At 35.7% G+C, this 21,164-nt stretch overlaps 1 protein-coding gene across 1 annotated transcript; it reads right to left on the minus strand.

Moving 5' to 3' along the window:
- Positions 1-1,330: 1,330 nt before the first annotated feature.
- LOC144447137 (rifampicin phosphotransferase-like) lies at positions 1,331-20,338 on the minus strand. Its single transcript, XM_078137042.1, has 24 exons — positions 20,306-20,338; positions 19,671-19,788; positions 19,035-19,135; positions 18,838-18,909; positions 18,107-18,213; positions 17,438-17,510; positions 17,042-17,140; positions 16,186-16,260; positions 15,794-15,886; positions 15,092-15,229; positions 13,563-13,647; positions 9,667-9,755; positions 8,850-9,011; positions 7,921-7,980; positions 7,630-7,724; positions 6,865-6,928; positions 6,140-6,211; positions 5,675-5,763; positions 4,955-5,033; positions 4,456-4,501; positions 3,030-3,106; positions 2,146-2,248; positions 1,873-1,947; positions 1,331-1,389 (listed from the first exon to the last, which is right to left on the minus strand). The coding sequence occupies exons 1-24, from the start codon at positions 20,336-20,338 to the stop codon at positions 1,331-1,333; spliced, it is 2,064 nt and encodes a 687-aa protein (XP_077993168.1).
- Between the last annotated feature and the right edge of the window lie 826 nt (positions 20,339-21,164).

Below are 21,164 nucleotides of genomic sequence, written 5' to 3' on the forward strand. Positions count from 1 at the left end.
ATACAAATATTTGCCTCATCTGAGGTTCATACTTACAAATATTTGCCTCATCTGACATTTATAACCACAAAAATGGTTGACTCCCGAGTTTCTTTTATTATTCCAGAAGAACCCAAAGCAAGCTTCCATATTGCAAATTTTTTAGGGATTTTAAGAACGTTCATTTTCAGTAAAATTCTCTACCAATTTCTACTATTTTCCAAAAAACATTTGGAGAAATATAGAAGAGATTAGTACAAATTATTACGAAGAAATGGGGCTGAATTTCTGTATTTCATTTTTATTATTTCATAAAAATCTTGAAGAAAATGATACATCAACGATATCAAATCATACTAGGAAAATAAAGTACATCTTAATCACTAACATCTGGTGAGATATTAATATGTAAATTAAGTAGTTGGATCATTGCCAACTTTTGCTTGTTGTGCAGACATTATGGGATGTCTTCTTGAAGGTAGTAATTTTTACTCGGAAGACACAAAGTATAAGATATTATTCAAAATCCATACTTTTTTTAAATTTGTTTGTCAGTTTGGTACATATGGCCATATTTTATTGAATAATATTTCATATATACTTAAAAAAACAGAACATGATTTAATGATTTATCACATATTCAATGCAATATCAGTGTTTTAAAAAGTTAAAATTTTGCATTTTAGACATAATCTGAATCGATATAAGTTGCAGATTCTTTCAAACAGTAGCCAAAAAAATAGTGAACTGTCATTTAAACTTTCCCCTAGTGGGATGAATAAAATACTGGTTCTGAGCTTCTCAAGCGTAGTGGTAGGTAGAACTGGTTGGTAGGAAAAACTGGGTGACGGTTGGAAGTACTGGTTTTGGAGGAAGAACTTGGCAGATGGCAAGTATGATTGAATGGTTGCTTAAGGTACTGGGTGGCAGGTAAAACTGGAAGATCAACTTGTGGGATGGTAGATAGAACTGGTTGGAAGGTAAGTAGGTGGGTGGTAGGTAGAACTGGTTGGAAGGTAGAATTGATTGGTTGGTAGAACTGGGTGATAGGTAGCACTGGTTGGAAGGTAGAATTGATTGGTTGGTAGAACTGGGTGATAGGTAGCACTGGTTGGAAGGTAGAATTGATTGGTTGGTAGAACTGGGTGATATATAGGTAGCACTGGTTGGTAGTTAGGTAGCACAGATGGTTGATACAACTGAGTACTAGGAAGATCTGGATGATATATCATAATAAATTCACAGCAAAGGAGACTTTTAATATCCAAATTGCATTCATATATCACTTATTACATGTAAAAAATATTTTATTGGAGTTCGTTGCTCCATTCTGGCCATAAATTCATTCCTTTTATTCCTTTTCTCTCTTTTCAATGGTTCCTTTGACTCCATTCAATACAACGTAGTCACCTGAAAAACATTAAAACCAGATGAGAATATTTGCATAAATTATATACATAAAATTATAAACACATTGACACAGACTATAGTATAACTAGATAGTATTCCCAATGTTTCATTCAGTTGAGGAAATTTTAAGTGACCTAAGCGGCCTTGTTACTACAAGTCGTTCAAGAAGTGACAAACCCCCCCCGAGTACATTTTTTCAGAAAAAATATTGCAGAATAGTATAAGTGCACAAATTTTAAAGAAAATATCGTGGTTCTGAATTTTTTGACTCATTTTTTGAGCACTGCACCAATGTTGTAGATAAACAAGCAGGGTATAAAATCTTGTATTTTCTGTTTGAAAGTGTACAACTTGGTTTGTGCATGGTAATGATGATAAACAGGAGGATGATGGACAGACAAACACCAGGGTTGAGAGGTTTAGATTTGGTCCACGGCACCATGATAGACTCAGAAGATAACAGATTAGATGTCAACTATTTACCTGACTTGAATACACTGGTAGCTCTTCTTACATTGACTATACAAGGTAAACCATACTCTCTGGCAACAACGGCACCTGGACGTAGGACATAACGAAAAGTTGTCATCGAATAATATTTATCATAGTGATTTTGTCATCATAGTACTTACAATTCAAAACATGTCAAATTTATTTATGATTCCATCTTGATAGAAGCAGACTTATTGAGTTGAGTTTTGTTGAGCCCATCCAGTTTTCATTTTGATGTATAAAATGACAGCATTGAAAACTTACCGTGAGACAATAATCCACCAAGTTCTGTCACCAAACCAGCAATTAACGGGAAATATGGAGTCCATCCAACATCAGTGTAACATACTATCAATATATCTCCACTCTGAAAGTATGAAATACTAGTGTTACAATGTTAGCAAAATGTAGCCAATGGGTAATATACACTAGAGGGAGTCTGTGGTGTAAATAGTAACTTTGGAAAGGGGGGGGGGGGGGGAGTCTATGGTAATAAAGGGATATAAACAGTGGATGGGGGGGGGGTGGAGTCTACGTGTACAGAGGGGTCTGTATCATAAACATAAACATTGGAAGGGGGAGTCTATGGTAATGGAGGGATCTGTGGTGTAAACAGTGGAGGGGGTCTATAGGGGTAACAATACATAGTGGAGGAGGAAGTCTATGGTACGGCCAAAAAAACAAGAAGAAGTGTTTGTCTAAAATGGTGCGACAACACAATTTTTTTCATTCTTTTAAAATTCTCAACAAACCTGTCACTCAATCTACTATTTATGGCAGTTACTGTTTGTTTTATTTAGTACTTTACAGCAAGTGTGTATGTGGGGCAGATGTAATGTGCTTGTGCATGATTGGCTCTGCAGTTGTCTTCACTGAAGTAGGGAGGGGTTATTTTTGTGTTTCCCCATGGCTCTGCAGACTGCATGGGCTGGAAAAACAAAAACAAGAAAAAAGACCAACGCAGGGGTATTTAAGTGATGCACGCACTGACCAGAAATTTTTTTTTCCCTAATGAAGGGGTCTGTAGGGTAAGTCAAATAGTGGAGGGAGGGCCATGATAATTGAGGTATCTGTGGTGTAATGATGGGCGTCACATATTGATGTATCATAAATCATAAATAGTATAATTTAACAAATTTTTTGCTCACCTGGATATTCTTGGCATCATCTAAGTTAGTAATCACCCTAGCGACACCCTTAGCAACGCCATGACATACTGGCATCCCTACAAGATATAGTTAATATAGACTTAAAAACTGTGGTATCAATTACGTTAAAACCCAACAGAAACATCAATATTACTAAATCTGAACATTCACATGGAAAGCCTATCTGATATCAATTGTACTGGGCAAAGGCTATCTCATATCACTCGCACACACACACACACACACACACACACACACACACACACACACACACACACACACACACACACACACACACAACAGACACAGACACACATGCATCAGGGCTATTGTACTATAGTTTAGCTGTATTCATAGAATTTACAAATACAGGTTGTAAGGCCAAAAAAAAAAATATGTCTGGTTCTGGTCAGCGCGCGCGTGCCCTGAATACCCCCGCGTCGATCCTTTTTTTTCCGATAATTTTTGCTTTCCCGTTCCTTATTTACAATTCCCCGTCGATCAACACTGTATGCAAGGCTAGCGGAAAAAATTTAACTCGTGTGATGGCGCACTTCTATTTGGTAACGGGTACCCTTTTCTTCTAGTACTGTTGCATACCCATAATCCCCCGTACGATATGTGTACGTAATATGTACGATGAGCGTGGTTGATGGGAATCACGGGAAATAGTGTGTTCACTGTGCTAGGTGGTAAACCGCTCACATGTTTCGAAAATGTCAGAAGTTTGAGTACGTCGTGAGCAATCGAAATGTTGATATCAATTCAGCTGACTTTCGAGGTGTTCTAGTTCTGGTGATCGTTTCGTTCTGCCTTCTGAATACAAAGATTTTCCTGTAGCGTAAGCAGTTAGCTCTGGATGTATGCGCTACGATGTTCGACACGTCTTTCCATCTGCGATGAGTTGGAAAGACGTGTCAAACATCGTACCGTATACAGACTGCGTATCAGACTGATGATGGACGGTGCTCGAAAGAAAACACTGCCTCCTCTACGTCCGTTGGACAGACCTATTTCTCGTTATTTAACGTTGCAAGTTGCACAATGACATTATACAGTGGTTGCAAGGCAAGACTCATTATCTTGGATGGGATTATAACTGCAAATCGGGATTATAACTGCAAATCACTGGGCGATAAGATAAATTTGTAAATGTGACTAGTGATGCCCTGATGGGTGATTGATCCGCATCGTATAAAACTTGCCATACAACAGTGCCAACTTCCAGAGTTGTATGACATCTTCCGAGAGCATGTAAAGTGTCAAAAATGTGTATTTACTAATTTGCCAAAAAAAAAAAAAATTAGGAAAAAAAAAAAAAAACGCGCGTCGTCGCACCACTTTAGAAAGTTTACCCTGACCAGAACCAGATTTTTATTTTTTTTTGGCCTAAGCTATGTAATTTTATTTTGAACTCTTGGCTCACCTGTCATTTGTACAGATGTTGGTGAAATTTCATCATCATCTTCTAACTGTAAATTTAAAAGTATATATTAATTAGAAATAAATAAAAAATTTACTGTTTTACACATCAACACACAAAGTTGTATTTCATATATCCATGATAATATCTAGAATATGTATCTCAACTACTCACATCATCATAATTACATGTGACATGTATGAACCCCATGTCAATTAAAGCGGAACACCACTCCAGGAGACAATTTCATAAACTATGGGTTCTGGAGTGTCATTTCATGATTTTACATCACCTACAATTATTTAATCATAGAAACATCAATTTGATCTTGTGCATTCATAGGTTATCTTTGCTGTGGGCTATTGCATCATGGGAGATGGCAGAAATACATTATTCAATGGTTGAACACTAAATATTCAAAACAGCTGTTTCACACTGAAGTGTATAGTATTTTGTATTCATGAAGATTTAATGTACTAAAAGTAAAAAAATTACAACTTACTGTTTGTGGTAAGCCTACACTGATTTCAGGAAAGTTCATGTCCATTAAGTTAGGGAATGCTCTACGGCGTCTCACTGCTCTGTAAAGTTAAGTAAAATGAAACGTGTATATGAAATATTCAGTGTACCACTGAGATTTGGCATGAACAGTACGTACAACACAGCAGGTGTAACTCAACTTCATATGAAAGTGACTATATCAGAATTAATTATTGCAACTGCAGGATTTTCAAACAGAACCAAGTATTCTCAGAAACCAATCACATTCTAATTTGCAAAGAGATAAGGTGGATAGCTACTAACGAACAAAAAGAAAAAGTGAATGCATTTTCAAAATCTCAACTCGTTTTTTTTATTTATTTATTTATTTATTTATTAACAATCTGACTAGCTTTCAGCCTATTCACAGAGAGCACCAACAGGTCTGAATAATAAATATTACAAGATAATTATTTCACAGATTGTCAAACTACATCATCATGATTTTATAACCTGCTTTTTTTAAATATATGTTGAAGACCAATGAAATCTAACAGGTTAACAGGTTAACACAATCAAGTATGAAGTATACATGTATTGTGTTGGGATTAGTATCCAACTCTGTTTGTGATCATAAGTATCTATTTTGATCTTATAAACTAATTTTGATAACCTAAACTAATAACTCAAGATTTTAGTCAGATTTTGAAATATAATGCATCTATCTTTTTTAATCACTTACTTAGCCACAAGGGTTGGACTTCCAGTCAACACTTTGCCTATTTCTTTATGAGTTAGGAAAAACAACAAATCTTTATCAGGTAGATAACCCTACAAAAAAAGAAAAGAAATAAGATTATCAAATATGGTAAGAGTGCATTGAACTTTATTGTATAGTCATGGTCATTTCTCACAGCTAAAAGTTCAATGAACTATGGTTACCATGGTAACTGATATTCTAATCGTTAGAAACATGTCACCATCAATCTTTTGGAGGATATGAAAATAGTTTAATGTTTAAGGTAGTTTAGTTTGTCCTCCTTCCATACTTCGTCTATGGCTTTCTAGTTTCCATGGTAACAATAATATTTAGTGATGTAGATTTTTGTGCATGCCCTACTGTTTGCAAACAATTACAAATTACAATTACAAAAACAAAATTACAATCATAAACCTATATAGCTTGTGAGTATTGTTAGTTTCTTACCTCTTTCACCATCATCTCGGACAGTTTCCAGTATGCACATTTAAAATGATTGGCCACTTCAATAGCTAAAGACTGTAGGAAAAAACGTGTGTTAGTGCATAGATATACATAGTTTTATTTTTATAATGCTAGCAGATTTGCTACATAATCCATTTTTTTGTGTGCAGCGGGCAAAAAATTGCTAGAGGTTCTAGTCAAAGGCTTTCATAAACACTTTTTTGTATTTGCAGTTGTGTCACACTGGTTAATATTAGTTTTCAGAATACTTTTTTGTTTGGGTAAAACACTTGAGTATACTAGTATTACAGTTGCTAAGTTAGAGGTCTTTGTTGCTAGGATTTATATTGTGTTTCACCTAATTTGCATATCATTGATCAGAACAATGTCATTTCTCATAACATCTTTATGCAGTCTACTGTACATTTCCAGCAAAGTTGAAGCAGTTATTTTCATATTTCTTAAATTTCAAGGTCTGTCATCTTCATCTGAGTATGAGGTCATGACCCCTTTTTGGGGTCATGACCTCAAGCCTACTGTTGTTTGTCGTGTAAGTGTCAACAACCATTCCTTGACAAAAATGGCCGTCACTTAATATTTGAAGTACCTCATATTTTAGAACTGTTGGTTGATGAAATCGACATTTGTTGTGAAATTGACACAGTGAATGAAATTATTTCAACAAAAGTTTGACTTCACAATACTACATCTGTGACTGAGACACTTACTTTGCCTAATTCTCTGTTACCCACTGCTCCTCTTGCCCTGGGTACCACCCACTTCAATATTTTTCTGTCATGAAACAAGAAACATCCACGGTCACTGATATTCCTCTGACAGGTTTTACCCAAAGCATACTAAATTTTAGACCGTAGGATACATTGTGTCGCCCTCACCGACCTGAAAGTGGTTGGCCAATATCTGAGGGTGCCCCATCTCGGCATACCTCAGAGCCTAACTAAAACTGTGCATTTACACTTCATGTGAAAATGTCTTTGTCCAGTGTATCTTAACTGTAACTGGTTACAAAGCAGTAATTTATCAAATAATCACACGCTATTTGCCAACAACCATGGGTCAGTGGCACAGTGTTATTTCTTTGAAATAATTTGAAATAATCGAGAACAAGTCTTCATCGAAGACATCATACCTAACTAGTTGAGGGTATAATAATACATACAGTATCTCACCATGCTATGTTACTAGATAGATCTACGAGACATTTATCCTGACGTTCTGACAGAAATAATTAGTGGGCTTAATGATGTGTTTCTTTACACTTTCTGCAAAGTATACCCTCCTGCAGTCACATGACAAGTCTACATCACCGAACCACAGAAAAAATAATATTTGAAGATGGCCGAGTCATTTAGATCTATAAATCACTCAGCCATCTTCAACTGTCTAGGTGAATTATTTACGCTGAGTTTGAAAATAATACTAAAAGTTTCTTAACTGTTCAAGAATGTATATTTTGTCTGAGAATAACTTACTTGCCAATCACAGTGACAGGTGATTTGAGTTGATTGATAGCGTCTTCTACAGTGACTGTTTTCTTGTCTGAACCATAGGGATGTTTTAACATAGTCTAAACAAAGTTAAAATAGATTGGTGAACATCTCTTCCTTTTTGTGATGTTAGGGATACTTAGTCTGAGGAATGTCGTCATGCATTAATGAATGTGTTTCTCATATTAGCCATGCAAGTAGTCTTGTAATAAGACCTTGGATCTATGCTTTGGGGGGTTCCCTTTAATTCATACAATCAAAATGACATCATCCTACCTGGATAATTGGAATGACTTTTGATGGATCTAATCCCCATGAAGGCTCTCGGAACTCAGACTGTAAATAATAATACAAAATAGAAAATAATTGTAAATAAAATATATAGCCTACAGCAAATATACCCTAACCAAGTGTAGCCTTGCCAAGATAAACATACTATTACCTGTAGGTAAACCCAAAGACTATGTGTGGTCAAATATACACTGACCATTGCATACCCAGTGAAAACCAATACTATACTGCACTGACAAATGTACTTTCAACTGTCCTCTCCTGGATGCCTGTAGTTTAAAGTATGCAAATGATGACATCAATAGGGGTAGTCTCGGTTACCCAGACTTTCATCGCTGGGAGCTCTACTATGAGACCACTGAGACAAGAGTCTGGGAAAACATAATCCAAAGTCATCCAGACTGGATCTCTTTCCAAGAGCAGTGCATGCTGGGGAATACTTCACGTACAACATTGCAGGCTGAACAATTCAGATGTGGAAGACTTTGGATTATGTTCTCCTAGACTCTCATCTGGGTGGTCTCGTAATAGAGCCCCTAGTGGTGAGAGTGGAGAGTCTGGGTAACCAAGCCTACAATAGGAGTGCTTTGCATCATGTGAACACTGAACATATTTGAAGCATCATGGCAATGTCAGGTCGTTCCCTCACTCCACAAAGAGAATTGACTTGGAACATCCAAATATGAAGTAACATGGTAATCGAACACAACCTAGTGAACTGTAAAGTGCTTGAAGTTCAAGACTCCCTAGGTGGCATAATAAAACACGCCACATGGCTGGATTACGCAACCCCTTGAATTCTACATTCATATATTGATATGTGTACTAAATGACAAAACAAGCCACACTTTATTAACAAAATAATTGTTATCTAATTTCAAAAACACGGTGCATAAGTTTGATACTTTTTTTACCTCACGAATACAGCGGTGGCCATGTTTTCGTAAAAATAATTGAAATTGTTGACCAGCATCTGCACTGTCTTCGTCCTCCATCAACCATTTAGCAGCACTCCCAGCATCCATTGCAAGAAATGCCTCAGTATGACCAGACTTGGATATCGCCATGGTGACAGCCTTTGTAGGAGGATAGATGAAATACAAATGATAAATTCTACAAGAAATATATACTTAACAGACAACATGCATATGACAAAATATTTTTAATAGATATAACATACAGTATCCAAGTGACCGATATTTTGAATCACTGACAAGTTACAAAATCAGAATTGTTGTTGCATGCAGTAGATTCTTGTTAAATTGTACCTGTATGTAATAGCAGCATCAATTTCGTAAGGCCCAGAACTTTTTGAGTTTTAAATGTTGTGGTCCTGCACTTTTGAACTTTAATTGCTCACACACACACACGCACAAACACACACACACACACACACACACACACACACAAACACACACACACACACACACACACACACACACTCATGACACATCCAAATCCAGACAGACAGACAGACACATACACTTCAAAATTCCTATAACTTCTCCATTCATATAGCACTACTGAACCTCTAAAAAGTCAGTACAGTTGTGTTAAAATTGTCTCTCACAAATTCCTGGCTATGAACCTCTCTGAATGACCTGGACAAGGGTGCCTCCCCATACAGCCAGGTCAGTGAATCCCTGGGTATATGGACCCCCTTTTTACTGACTGGACAGTGAACTCCTGGCCAAGAACCCCTTCATCTGAACAGTAACAACAATTACATACCTCCATAGCTAGTGGTACTTCAGCACTGGCTACATCCTTGCAGTCAGATAATAAGACAGCCATGTCTGAGAAATGTGCTGTGTTCCAGTCTAAGAACAAACCAATACTAAAGTCAACCAAGTCCATTACTATGTACTGACTACTATGTAGCACATCAAACATAGCATTTCTGTCTCAGAGGTTGGAATAAATCAGTAGACTATCTAGCTTATGACATATCACTTTGTCACTATGGTAACAATAAAATGACAAAAAAACACAATACCTTTCGGATAAAACAAAGGTTCACACTTCAAAAATGTTTATACACAGACCATACAAATGAAATCTTGGACCACATGACCTCTCAACTTCTGATCATTTTTTAATTAATTTTTTTCTTAATAAAAATATAAAAGTATATTGACTCACAAGTTCAAACAACATATTCAAGCAAGTCTCTGTTGAATACACAGCCCCCAACTAGATACATGCATCATATGGAAGTGTCAAAGTCATAGTTATCAATTGAAAAGAGAATCCAAAAATGTTTTTCACTGAATCATGCTCAGAACTAAATTTGTCATATTTGCAAGGAACAGCTGTAGTTTGACCTTTGACCTGAAAATCAGAGTCATAACATCTAACACAAGTTTAGGAAGGTTTGTCTCTGTGGCTCGTATGACACAAATATTACGCAACGAGTGTGATATATTCCATCTTAGGCCGTTGGTGTGTAGGATTATTTTTTCTCATACTCTCTTTATTCTTGCAAAAATAAAAAATTTAACTGTAGCATTGGTATGGAGTACGGGTGGGATCAAATCAATCCCAGGCTTGTTGTCTCACTCTCTCAGACAGCCAAAACGTGAGGTTGGTTGGTGGCTAACACCATGCACTGTATACATGGGGTCACAGGTCATAGTTCATGGGTCATCATGGCATGTCAGTCAATTCTGACCAAATAAAGTTATTTTTTTAATTTGACTTAGTGAAATACTTGTTTCTATTATTTTAGATTAACCCGTACTGTACTGTACATCAGGTGGCCTGAAAAAAAGTTCCCATGTGAAGTGTACAGCGTGTGAAGTGCAAATGTGATGTCATTGATATGCAAACAACACCAATAGATTAACACCACGCCATCCAGATCTATACAAAGTACTTCAACTTTTCATTCTTCATTGCTCACTATAAAGCTTGTGCATTAAAATAATCAGACATACTATTGCTACAGGCATTTTACATATTTCAATTGCTCCATTCTGGTTGCTGCTCAATCTGATTAAAATCTGATGTAGTGTACACTTTGCGATTTCTTTTTGGCTGTTACATTTACTATCGTTTGTTCTTTTGTGAGTGCTCGTTACATACATCTGACACGACACCATAGGCGTTCCCGTACCGAATCTAATGGCTGAGTGAATTCACTCAACAAATGAGAATGTGTAATGCGCCGAAACATACGGGTGCAGTTCTTCAGAGTGCTCTGTCTGAAAAGAGCACGAGCACATAGCGCAGACAACGATGTTATTGTTATTATTTGGGGGTTCTCTTTCTTTCAATTTTGAATATTGAGTGTATATATTGTAAGATGGATTCTGATTGGCTACTTGTAAGTACAAGTTTTGGTACGGAAATGCCTATGGTATTGTGTCAGATGTATGTAACGAGTGCTCACAAAAGAAAAAAGGACAGTAAACATAACAGCCAAAAGGAAATCACAATGTGTACAATACATCGGATTTTAATCAGATTGTTTGCCACTATTGCTCTTTGGACGTCAAGTCTACACATTTTTAGCAACCATGAATTCTCATGTGTAGCGCTGTCACTTTCAGGATGTTACTTATCCTTGAAAGTCAGTGATAGCAGATATCGATTTTATGTTTTATATCTGTCATGCTTTTACTTTGCGTAATTTTAATTTGATGTCGTGTTTGTTATGCAATGTTGTCTTGGAGTGACACTACACCATTTTACATGAATGTGTACATTATTATTGCTACACATATAGTAATACTATATACCGGTATCTACGGCTATATCTAAAATCTATCATCACTACTTCTGAGGTGCCAAGTCAAAACTTTCCAAATCACCATTATTTTCCCAGAGTTGTCATAAATTACGCCGAGGAGGTATAATTATATTATTCACTATATTCTCAAAACTGTTCGTCATTCAGCCGGAAACTACTCATCACCTAAGAGTTTGTCACTACCTGTCTAGTGACTCATAGTGACAAGGCCCCTTAGGTCACTTGTTTTTCCCTTGGCTGAATGAAGAAAAATACTGGGAGAATAATATCTATGAACGGAGGGAGTTCTGACGTGAGATATGTGACTTACTTTTACCACTATGTGAAGCAGCTAGAACACCTGTTACAATACCATTATACATACCACTTGGTGTTGTGGCATCAACGCTAATATTCCAAGCCTACGGTGTAGATAATTATTATCATGTATAATCAATGTTTTAAGATGCAATATCATGTGGAAATCCTAACAATATACCATATTCTGGTTTTATAGCAGAATTTGATTGAAAATATAGTTTTATTTAGAAGTACTTTTTAACTAAAAAATCTATACCAGGATACTCTAAACCATTTAAATTATCGAATTACCCTCAATATAGAGTGTATTCAACATGTAAAGTACTGTTCAGGAGTAAATTGTCTCTGTTTGTTTTCCTGTTGTGATGTCACTACTGTCTACTGCAAATTTATATGCCTATAAGCAAATACTAAGGTTCAGCTATTATGCCAGCTGAGTGTACAATGGTATAGCATAGCATTGTATTTTAACTATTATATGTTAGCGCAAGGACAACAGCAATGATAAATAAAATGTATTTATGGTACACTATGAGGCAGGCCATGACAATTGCAATGTAGCCATGACAACAGCAATAACACCATGACATTATAATCTTGTGGCCATGACAACAATGAGATATTCATCACTACTCTGAGTACTCACACCACATTGTTATGGTGTATGTATGCCCTATATTTCATTGCCATTTTGTTAAAGTACAGGTTTTGAAAGAAATTATCCACTCATACATTTGTAAATACAGTAGTACAAAATGTCATCAATATCAAGAAATAGCTTAATTTGGACATTTGACCTTGAAAGTTAGGGTCAAGGTCAAATGCATTCAATGCATTTATAAATGTGGTAATACAAAGCGTCTTCAAAATAAAAAGATACAGTGTACCTTGATTTGGAGTTTGACCTTGAAAGTTAAGGTCAAGGTCAAATATAGCCGTACAAGCAGAGAGGTCATATAGGATAACATTAGGTTATTGGTAGAGACACTTTAAATGAGTCACTTTATATTTGAATCAGTCTGATTTCAGTTCCTGAGCAATACAATTTTTTACTAGATGGGTATCATTCGGTTAAATTTCATGCAGTCAGGGAGGTTCATATGCACCCTATAGATTGTCACCTTTGTGCAAGGTTTGAAAGCAATGATTGTCTGTTATTACAGACTTGTCACATGGATGGACACACGTATGGACGGAATCCATCCTTATATAATCTTTGGGAGTTGACTTTTACAGGTCACAAGAGTTAGATTATTGCCATGGAGATAATATTGGTCATTTTATATGAAAAAAAATGAAATTTTTGTATGAAAAAAATGAAATACAAGTAACTGCAGAAGTCTAATTGTTGGTGGAACAGTTAGCCCTGAATAGATTGTGTCCATGAAAAAAGCTTGCTATGTGGAAATCTGGTTGGCAATTCACACCATTTTTGTTTTCAATTTGATACCATGGTCTTCTTAGTGTGTTGAACTACTGTGAAGAACACCCTATAGTTCTCATTGTCACCTGTAAGGAAAGCTTGAGTGAAGCTACAATAGGGTCATTGGAAATGATGATTCTAGCAAGTACTTACTTTTGCCGCCCCCTGATAATATAGCAACTACTACTTGACTCCAGATGCCAGATAATGAACTAGTTGTGATGGAGTCGTCAAATGCCTAGTGGTATAGCAAAGTTAAATAGAGTCATCAAATGTGCCTACTAGTAGTAATAGCAAAGTTAGATGGAGTCATCAGATGGAGTCATCAGATGCCTAGTGGTAGCAAAGTTAGATGGAGTTGTCAAATGTCTAGTGGTAGCAAAGTTAGAAATGCTTAATGATAGCAAAAGTTAAAGAGAATCATCATATGCCTAGTGGTAGCACAGTTGAATGTCATCAAAGCATTGCAATGAATCTATAAACTACATACTAGTACCAGTACTGTATAATTAGGTATTGTGCAATTCGGCACTTTTGTGACCTGTGTGTGGCAGCCTAGTACATTTGGGTGTTCCCGGAGGCATGTATACCCAAAAAATATTCAATCTAAACAAGAATTTTAAATCTCCTCAGTATCTTAGCTTGCTTTAGAAGGTATAATTGTGGCAATTAGGAACTCAACAGATGGAGGGCATGTTTACAATTTTATGTCAATTTATTCAAAATTGATGCCTGACATACTAGACTGGGGTCACAAAAAGGTCACAAAAAGGTCACGAAAGTCAACTACTGATGGCACACTATCATGACACCTTGTCACAGTAAATACACCTAATTTACATTTACAATCAATCAATCAATCAATCAATCAATCAATCAATCAATCAAACACTCTCACAGATCAAACATGTAACTAACACACACTATCTCCTACTCTTCAACTAGCAAATAACATTTCATATAATTCTGATATTCAAATTTTCTATATTTCTGACAAACAATATTTTATGTACTCTAAACAACATGTTCAAACAGAACTTCACATATTTCTAATTATATCTCATTCAACATATTTCTGACCAGTGTGCCTTCTAAATCAATTTGATATGCCACTGACACAGAGCAACATTTTGTGACCTACCAAATTTATTGATCCACTAAACCCTTATTATGTGGTGACACACAAGAAAATCTAGTTTCTATCATTTTGACCAACAGCTAATTTTTTTTTGTCATTCATTAGAAGGAACACTGTTCCTGACTATCTTATGTCAACAAAATCATAACTGAGTACTAGAACTTGTAAATATAAAACACTAAATGTTTCTGACTAGCATATATACAGCCCATTACATGTTAGTGTTCACTGGCTCTGTGAAACGAACTAATGAAATGAACTAACATGCTGCAATGCAGACATCAAAACAGTGGGGCCTGCATGTCTGCGTGTAGCTGCAGTATGTTTAAATGGTTAATTTCATTTAGACAAATCATAACAAGAAATTGCGATCTCGTGATCTTAAAGTGTACAATGTGCAGTTTCTTATTGGTTTCTGTGCTATTGTACCAAACTGTGAACACTAACATACAACAGACTGTATTTTAATTCTTTACACTCAGATAATACACTAACTTACAATATTCACAATATAAGCAAAGTTTGAACTGAGTTTTGTACTTACAAGATGGTAGTCAGGTAGCTTGCGATGAATTTCTTGATATAACTCAGAAGCAGTACTTGTGTCAGTGATGTTATTAAAATGATAATTCCTGGCAATGTCCTGTAATTCTGCTAGTTTATTCCATCCTACAATTTGACTCTGTTAGGAAGAGAATGAGATATTTACTGTTACCATATTACATGTAGTACATAAACAGTCAGAGAGACAGTTCAATCACAAAACAGTCCAACTTAAAACACCATTTTTACACCTAAATAAATATTTACAACTATTCTTGCATAGTTTTTGATAACAATAACACTGTACTTACCATGATAAATTTGAAAATATTGAGGTGTCATACTTACCTTGATAAATTTGAAAATATTGAGGTGTCATACTTACCTTGATAAATTGAAAATATTGAGGTGTCATACTTACCTTGATAAATTGAAAATATTGAGGTGTCATACTTACCTTGATAAATTGAAAATATTGAGGTGTCGTACTTACCTTGATAAATTGAAAATATCGAGGTGTCATACTTACCTTGATAAATTTGAAAATATTGAGGTGTCATACTTACCTTGATAAATTGGAAAGTGTCGAGGTGACATACTTACCTTGATGAATTTGGTGTCGTACTTACCTTGATAAATTTGAAAGTATTGAGATGTCGTACTTACCATGATAAATATAAAATTGTTTATGTGTCGTACTTACCTTGATAAATTTGAAGGTGTTGAGGTGTCGTCTGAAAACATTCACAGTACCATTATGCTGACTCAGCATTGCAGGGGTCAGGTCATGTATTACCTATAAAATAATTTATAGTCAAATTTATCCAGTGAAAAGATCATACATGTTTTATGCATATCAAATCCAGAATTTACAAGAAAGCCACCATTCAGTCAAAAGTTAATAACATTTTCCCAGATATAAAATTAATTTACAAATATTTTGCACACATTCTGTTCAGCTATTGTTAAATATGAAAAAGGAAGGCAAAACTCAGTTGTGAAAATTAGATAGTTGTATACAAAAATGAAAAAAGAGGTGTGCAGAAGAATACAAAACATAGCAGTAAACCCTTTGATTATGTTTTAAATACATACCCTACCAAAGAGTGCCAGGTCTCCCATCTCTTTATTACATATACTGACTCTTTCAGTAGAAATGTTACCAAGTGTCTGTCAGGGTACAATGAAAACGATGGAATGGAATATGGTTAATAAGGTATGAAGGTAGGTTTGACGACTAACAAATTCAAGCAGTTTTGTCAACTTGGTCAAACATTATCATGGCAATAAAACCTCTTTCTGCATATTTATTTTACTGACAATATTACACATTGTTTGAATACTCAGGAAAAAGTAGTGGCTGAACACACACTTGCACACACACACACACACACACACACACACACACACACACACACACACACACACGTGCGCACACATGCATATCATGCACATGCACGCACATGCACACACACACACACACACGCACATGGACACACACATGCACACACACATCATGTGTCATGCACATGCATACACACATGCACATGCTCATGCACATACACACGCATACATACATACATACATAGTAAATACATACATATATACACACATACATACATGCATACATACGTACATACATACATACACCCCCCCACCCACACACACATCAAAGTTTGAAGATTCAGCTTCTAGCCTTAAACTGCCATTCACCAATCATCTGCAGTTAGCCCAGTATATAGTCAAAGTGTGACTTCCTGATGACAACATGATTTTAGTACTTCAAACTCCATATTTCTCTGTTATCACATGAAATATAAATAAAACAAACTTATAGAGTCAATCTGAAAGACATATTTCACATGAAAGTGTCTTTATTTCCGACAGTAGTGTTCTCTTTCAATGTCAAAAATATAAACCTTACTTTGCTGTCTGTATCGATTTTACTTACATGCATGTTAATAAACATATGGGAATATCTTAGTAGCATACATTTGTGTATTGGCCATGTCCCTGGTCCTGGTAATATACCAAAGTGTTGTTGTAAAATCTGTCAACATAGAAAACACAAAACAGTATTCAGTTACGACACAAACTTCAGTACAGAAATCAGACCACAAATTTTGTTTTTGCCAGTTTTGTTTTTTGGTAATTATTTAAATCAACACCCAGGCACACCTTCTCTATGCAATATTTTCACTCGTCAAATAGCTTATAAACTCAGCTTGTGTCACTTCAAGAAAACAGTTTATCTTACCTGCATAATACTTTCTATGGTTTATCTTACCTGCATAATACTTTCTATGGTTTATCTTACCTGCATAATACTTTCTATGGTTTATCTTACCTGCATAATACTTTCTATGGTTCTGGAAAAGATGGATGCTGTGAGGGGTGTGACTGCACCTGGCATCATTTCACTAGAGACAAACAAAAGATTGCCAGCGTGAGTGATTATATTACGGGCAAAATTACTGCAGCACCTAACCCAAGATTTTGGCTAAATCATACACTTTGGGTTAAAAGCATGAAACTTGCCACATATATACTTTGAACTATACTGATCATTTTCAGATATGGATCCAAACGAACAGCACCCTCTAGTGGCTGTAAACATAGATTTCAGTTAACTCTACCTTGGGCATTGAGGATGGCATAGTTTATTCTACCTGAGATGAAAGATGGGGCAGATAACAGCCTGATTTGCAGACACAAAGACCCAATATTGGAAATGTTATATTTTTAGTACATGTGAACACTGAAATGGTGGTAAATATAACAGTTTACTACATTGATTTTTATACATAAATTCCATGCAGGTGGATAGCCAAAATATATTGAACATCTTACAAAATCACAATTTTAACGGGTACATGGACAACTTTTTCTCTCATGCTGCCAATGGGCAATATGAACTTCAAATGCCTCACAAATACTAAGTATACCTGATGCTCTTATCTAAAACAATGACAAGATTTTGTTTGTATATTGAGACATATAATAGCTACATACTCACCCTATGTTAGCATTTGTTACCCATTCATCATCTTTGGCCAATGGAGAGTCAAATTCTACTAATAAATCTTCCTCTGTTTCCATTTCAAACGTTGTAATTGGTCTGGCCTGTTAATGTATAAAATAATGTCATAACCATGGTTACCACTTGGGAAGCATAATTAATGTGTCAGTGGTGGCAGTTAGAGGTGGGAAGTGAGAGAGCTATGTGACTGTTTACTTATCATTGTAAACTCTTGAACATTTAGGGTGAAGTTAATAAGAATCCCTACATATATGATATATGACACAAGAACTTTAAAAACAACAATTTTGCTCAAATCTAAAGTATCTTCTATCTTATAAAATAACCTAACTCCATGACTTGTAAGTGCCAGAATGTCTAGACTCTGAAGTGTTTGGATGGGTGCTTGAGGTATATATATGTACTCTGATGCTGTAGTGAATGAAAGTGCAACAGAGAGCGCCACAAGCATAAATGCAACTACTATGTGTACCCATGAAGTCATGGGTTCTATTGAGCTATTGTTATTGGAAACAGCAATTTTCATAAATACATTGTGGTACGTTCATATGATTTTGTGTTACAGTGTAAAGCATGAGTGTGCTCATTTGAATATCTGTATGCAAATGAGTAGTATACATGTGCACTAATGTAAGTAACCATGATAATAATGAACATGATTAGCTGTTACTGGGCAAATCTCTAAATTACAGTTATTGACAACATACCTGTAACAAATAGATTACATCATCCTTCACTGCCCATTCAATGTCTCTAGGATCACCAAAGTATCGCTCTATCTGGAGGAAGAGAACAAACAAACAAACAATCACATAACATAAACTACAATCCATTACTGTTAATAGTAAATTAATACAAATTCATTTAAATAAAATTAGAAATGATAGATAATGGTTCCACTCACCAACTTAGCAATGTTGGCTAACTTGAACACTGAATCATCTGGTAGAGAGCATTGTCTGGCACTTGTTTCACTGACAGAAGTCGTTGATGTTCCACCACTTTCTGTATAAATTAAAATGTGAAAACCATGTTACAATAGTTATAACTGTCATTGCAATTATAAATATACAAATTTGATTAGTATGATACGTGGAGCCAAAACGGTCCACTACACTGATACAGCATATGAAAGGCATAGATACAGTTTAAGAGACAGTTTTAATTTAGAATTGAGATTTATAGTTTCAATCACAGTTTACCCTTCACATAGGCTTCTTACATATCATAGTACAGCACAGCACAGTACAACACAGCACAGCACAGCATATTACAGTGCATCACAACACAACACAACACAACACAACACAACACAACACAACACAACACAACACATCACAACACAACACAACACAACACAACACAACACAACACAACACATCACAACACAACACAACACAACACAACACAACACAACACAATGCAGCGCAACGCAACACAACACAACACAACCCAGTGAGCACAGCACAGTACAAGTATAATTTACTTTAGGAGGACGAGTTCAACAAATAATCTTAATTCAGACTATCACACATCTTACCTAGGACTTCCATTTTCTCTTTCTTTGCTCCAACATCTTTAGAAATGATATCAAAGGTGCCATCTTGTTTTGATGATAATGTGATCATATCAGGTTCTGCAGTACCTGACACTACAGTCTGTAACAAACAAACAAACCATGTTATACAAGACAGTCTGTAACAAACCATGTTATACACTACTCTGTAACAAACAAACAAACAAACAAACAAACCATGTTATACAAGACAGTCGGTAACAAACCACGTTATACACTAGTCTGTAACAAACAAACAAACCATGCTATACAAGACAGTCTGTAACAAACAATGTTATACTCTAGTCTGTAACAAACAAATAAACAAACATTATATAATACAGTCTGTAACAAACAATATTTGCAACCGTCTGCAGCAAAAAAAAAAAAAAAAAAAAAAAAATCCACCAACAAACCAATACACTACAGACTTGCACAAATGCAATGACATTCACATGTTAAGTTCAAATAACAAAAAGTAGCCCACTGTAGTCATTATGTACAAATAAGTACCTGGGTAAGGTTTAGAAGGATGTATCATATATTGTTTTATTGTCAATATTTGGTATGCTGTCTAAAAATAGCTACTGGGTTTTAGTCATTACAGTTGATATAGTTACCTCACCAAGGCCATAGTTAGCATTAATAACCATTTGGTTAGGGTGCCCTGTTATGGGGTGCCAGGAAAACAACACACCTTGTGAGAGAACATAGCATTGTTAGTAAGCTTAGCTGAGGATTGATTGTTTGTAAAGATATTTGACATTGTACATTGTTTTGTGCCAAGTTTAAATTGACATCAACAATATCAATATTAAATTAATATACTGGGTTTACTGCGGTCTTCATAGCTGGGGATATGGAACAATGTGTTACAAAGTTACGGATTGGATATAGCCCCTCCCCAGCCAATCCACAGACAAGGCTCACTGTACCATGCACAAGCCAGGTTCAACAAAAAATATGGAATATATACTCTGGTCATTCTATGTCACGACAATGTGTGTCTATGTCACAACAACGCGTCTTTATGTCACTGATTCCGCTGTGTTAGAAATATGAGTAAAAAATGCTCAAAATTGACTTTACTTTCCTTGATTTTTGTTTCTCATAATACTGGTGATGGTATAATTATGTTATTCTCCAATTTTTTCTTCATTCAGCCAGAAAATACTCGTGATGTAAGGGTTGTCACTACTCATCTAGCGACTCATAGTGACAATGGCCCCTTAGGTCACTTGTATTTTCCTTGGCTGAATGAAGAATAATATTGGGGAATAATATCTCTAATTATCTGTGATCAGACAAACAGAAATGACAACCATCACAAACATCTGCCCAACTGTTACTGCCCTAATCATCTGGCTAGCTGTTAAAGAATGTAATATCTGACCTGATACATGAGATGGTACCATTTCTTGTATAACTACACCCATAGTGGATTTCACAGGCTGGCCATGTTGTCTACAGAGAAATAAA

The sequence above is a fragment of the Glandiceps talaboti genome, chromosome 16 (genome assembly GCF_964340395.1).
Source record: "Glandiceps talaboti chromosome 16, keGlaTala1.1, whole genome shotgun sequence".
Taxonomy (NCBI): Eukaryota; Metazoa; Hemichordata; class Enteropneusta; family Spengelidae; genus Glandiceps; species Glandiceps talaboti.

Excerpts from the sequence above, each read along its gene's own strand:
- LOC144447137 (XM_078137042.1), bottom strand. The coding sequence starts at position 20,338 with ATGGTTATTAATGCTAACTATGGCCTTGGTGAG. Across the intron at positions 17,141-17,437 it reads CCATAGAAAGTATTATGCAG|ATTTTACAACAACACTTTGG; the intron begins GTAAGATAAACC and ends CTATGTTGACAG. Across the intron at positions 9,012-9,666 it reads AAGTACCACTAGCTATGGAG|GCTGTCACCATGGCGATATC; the intron begins GTATGTAATTGT and ends CCTCCTACAAAG.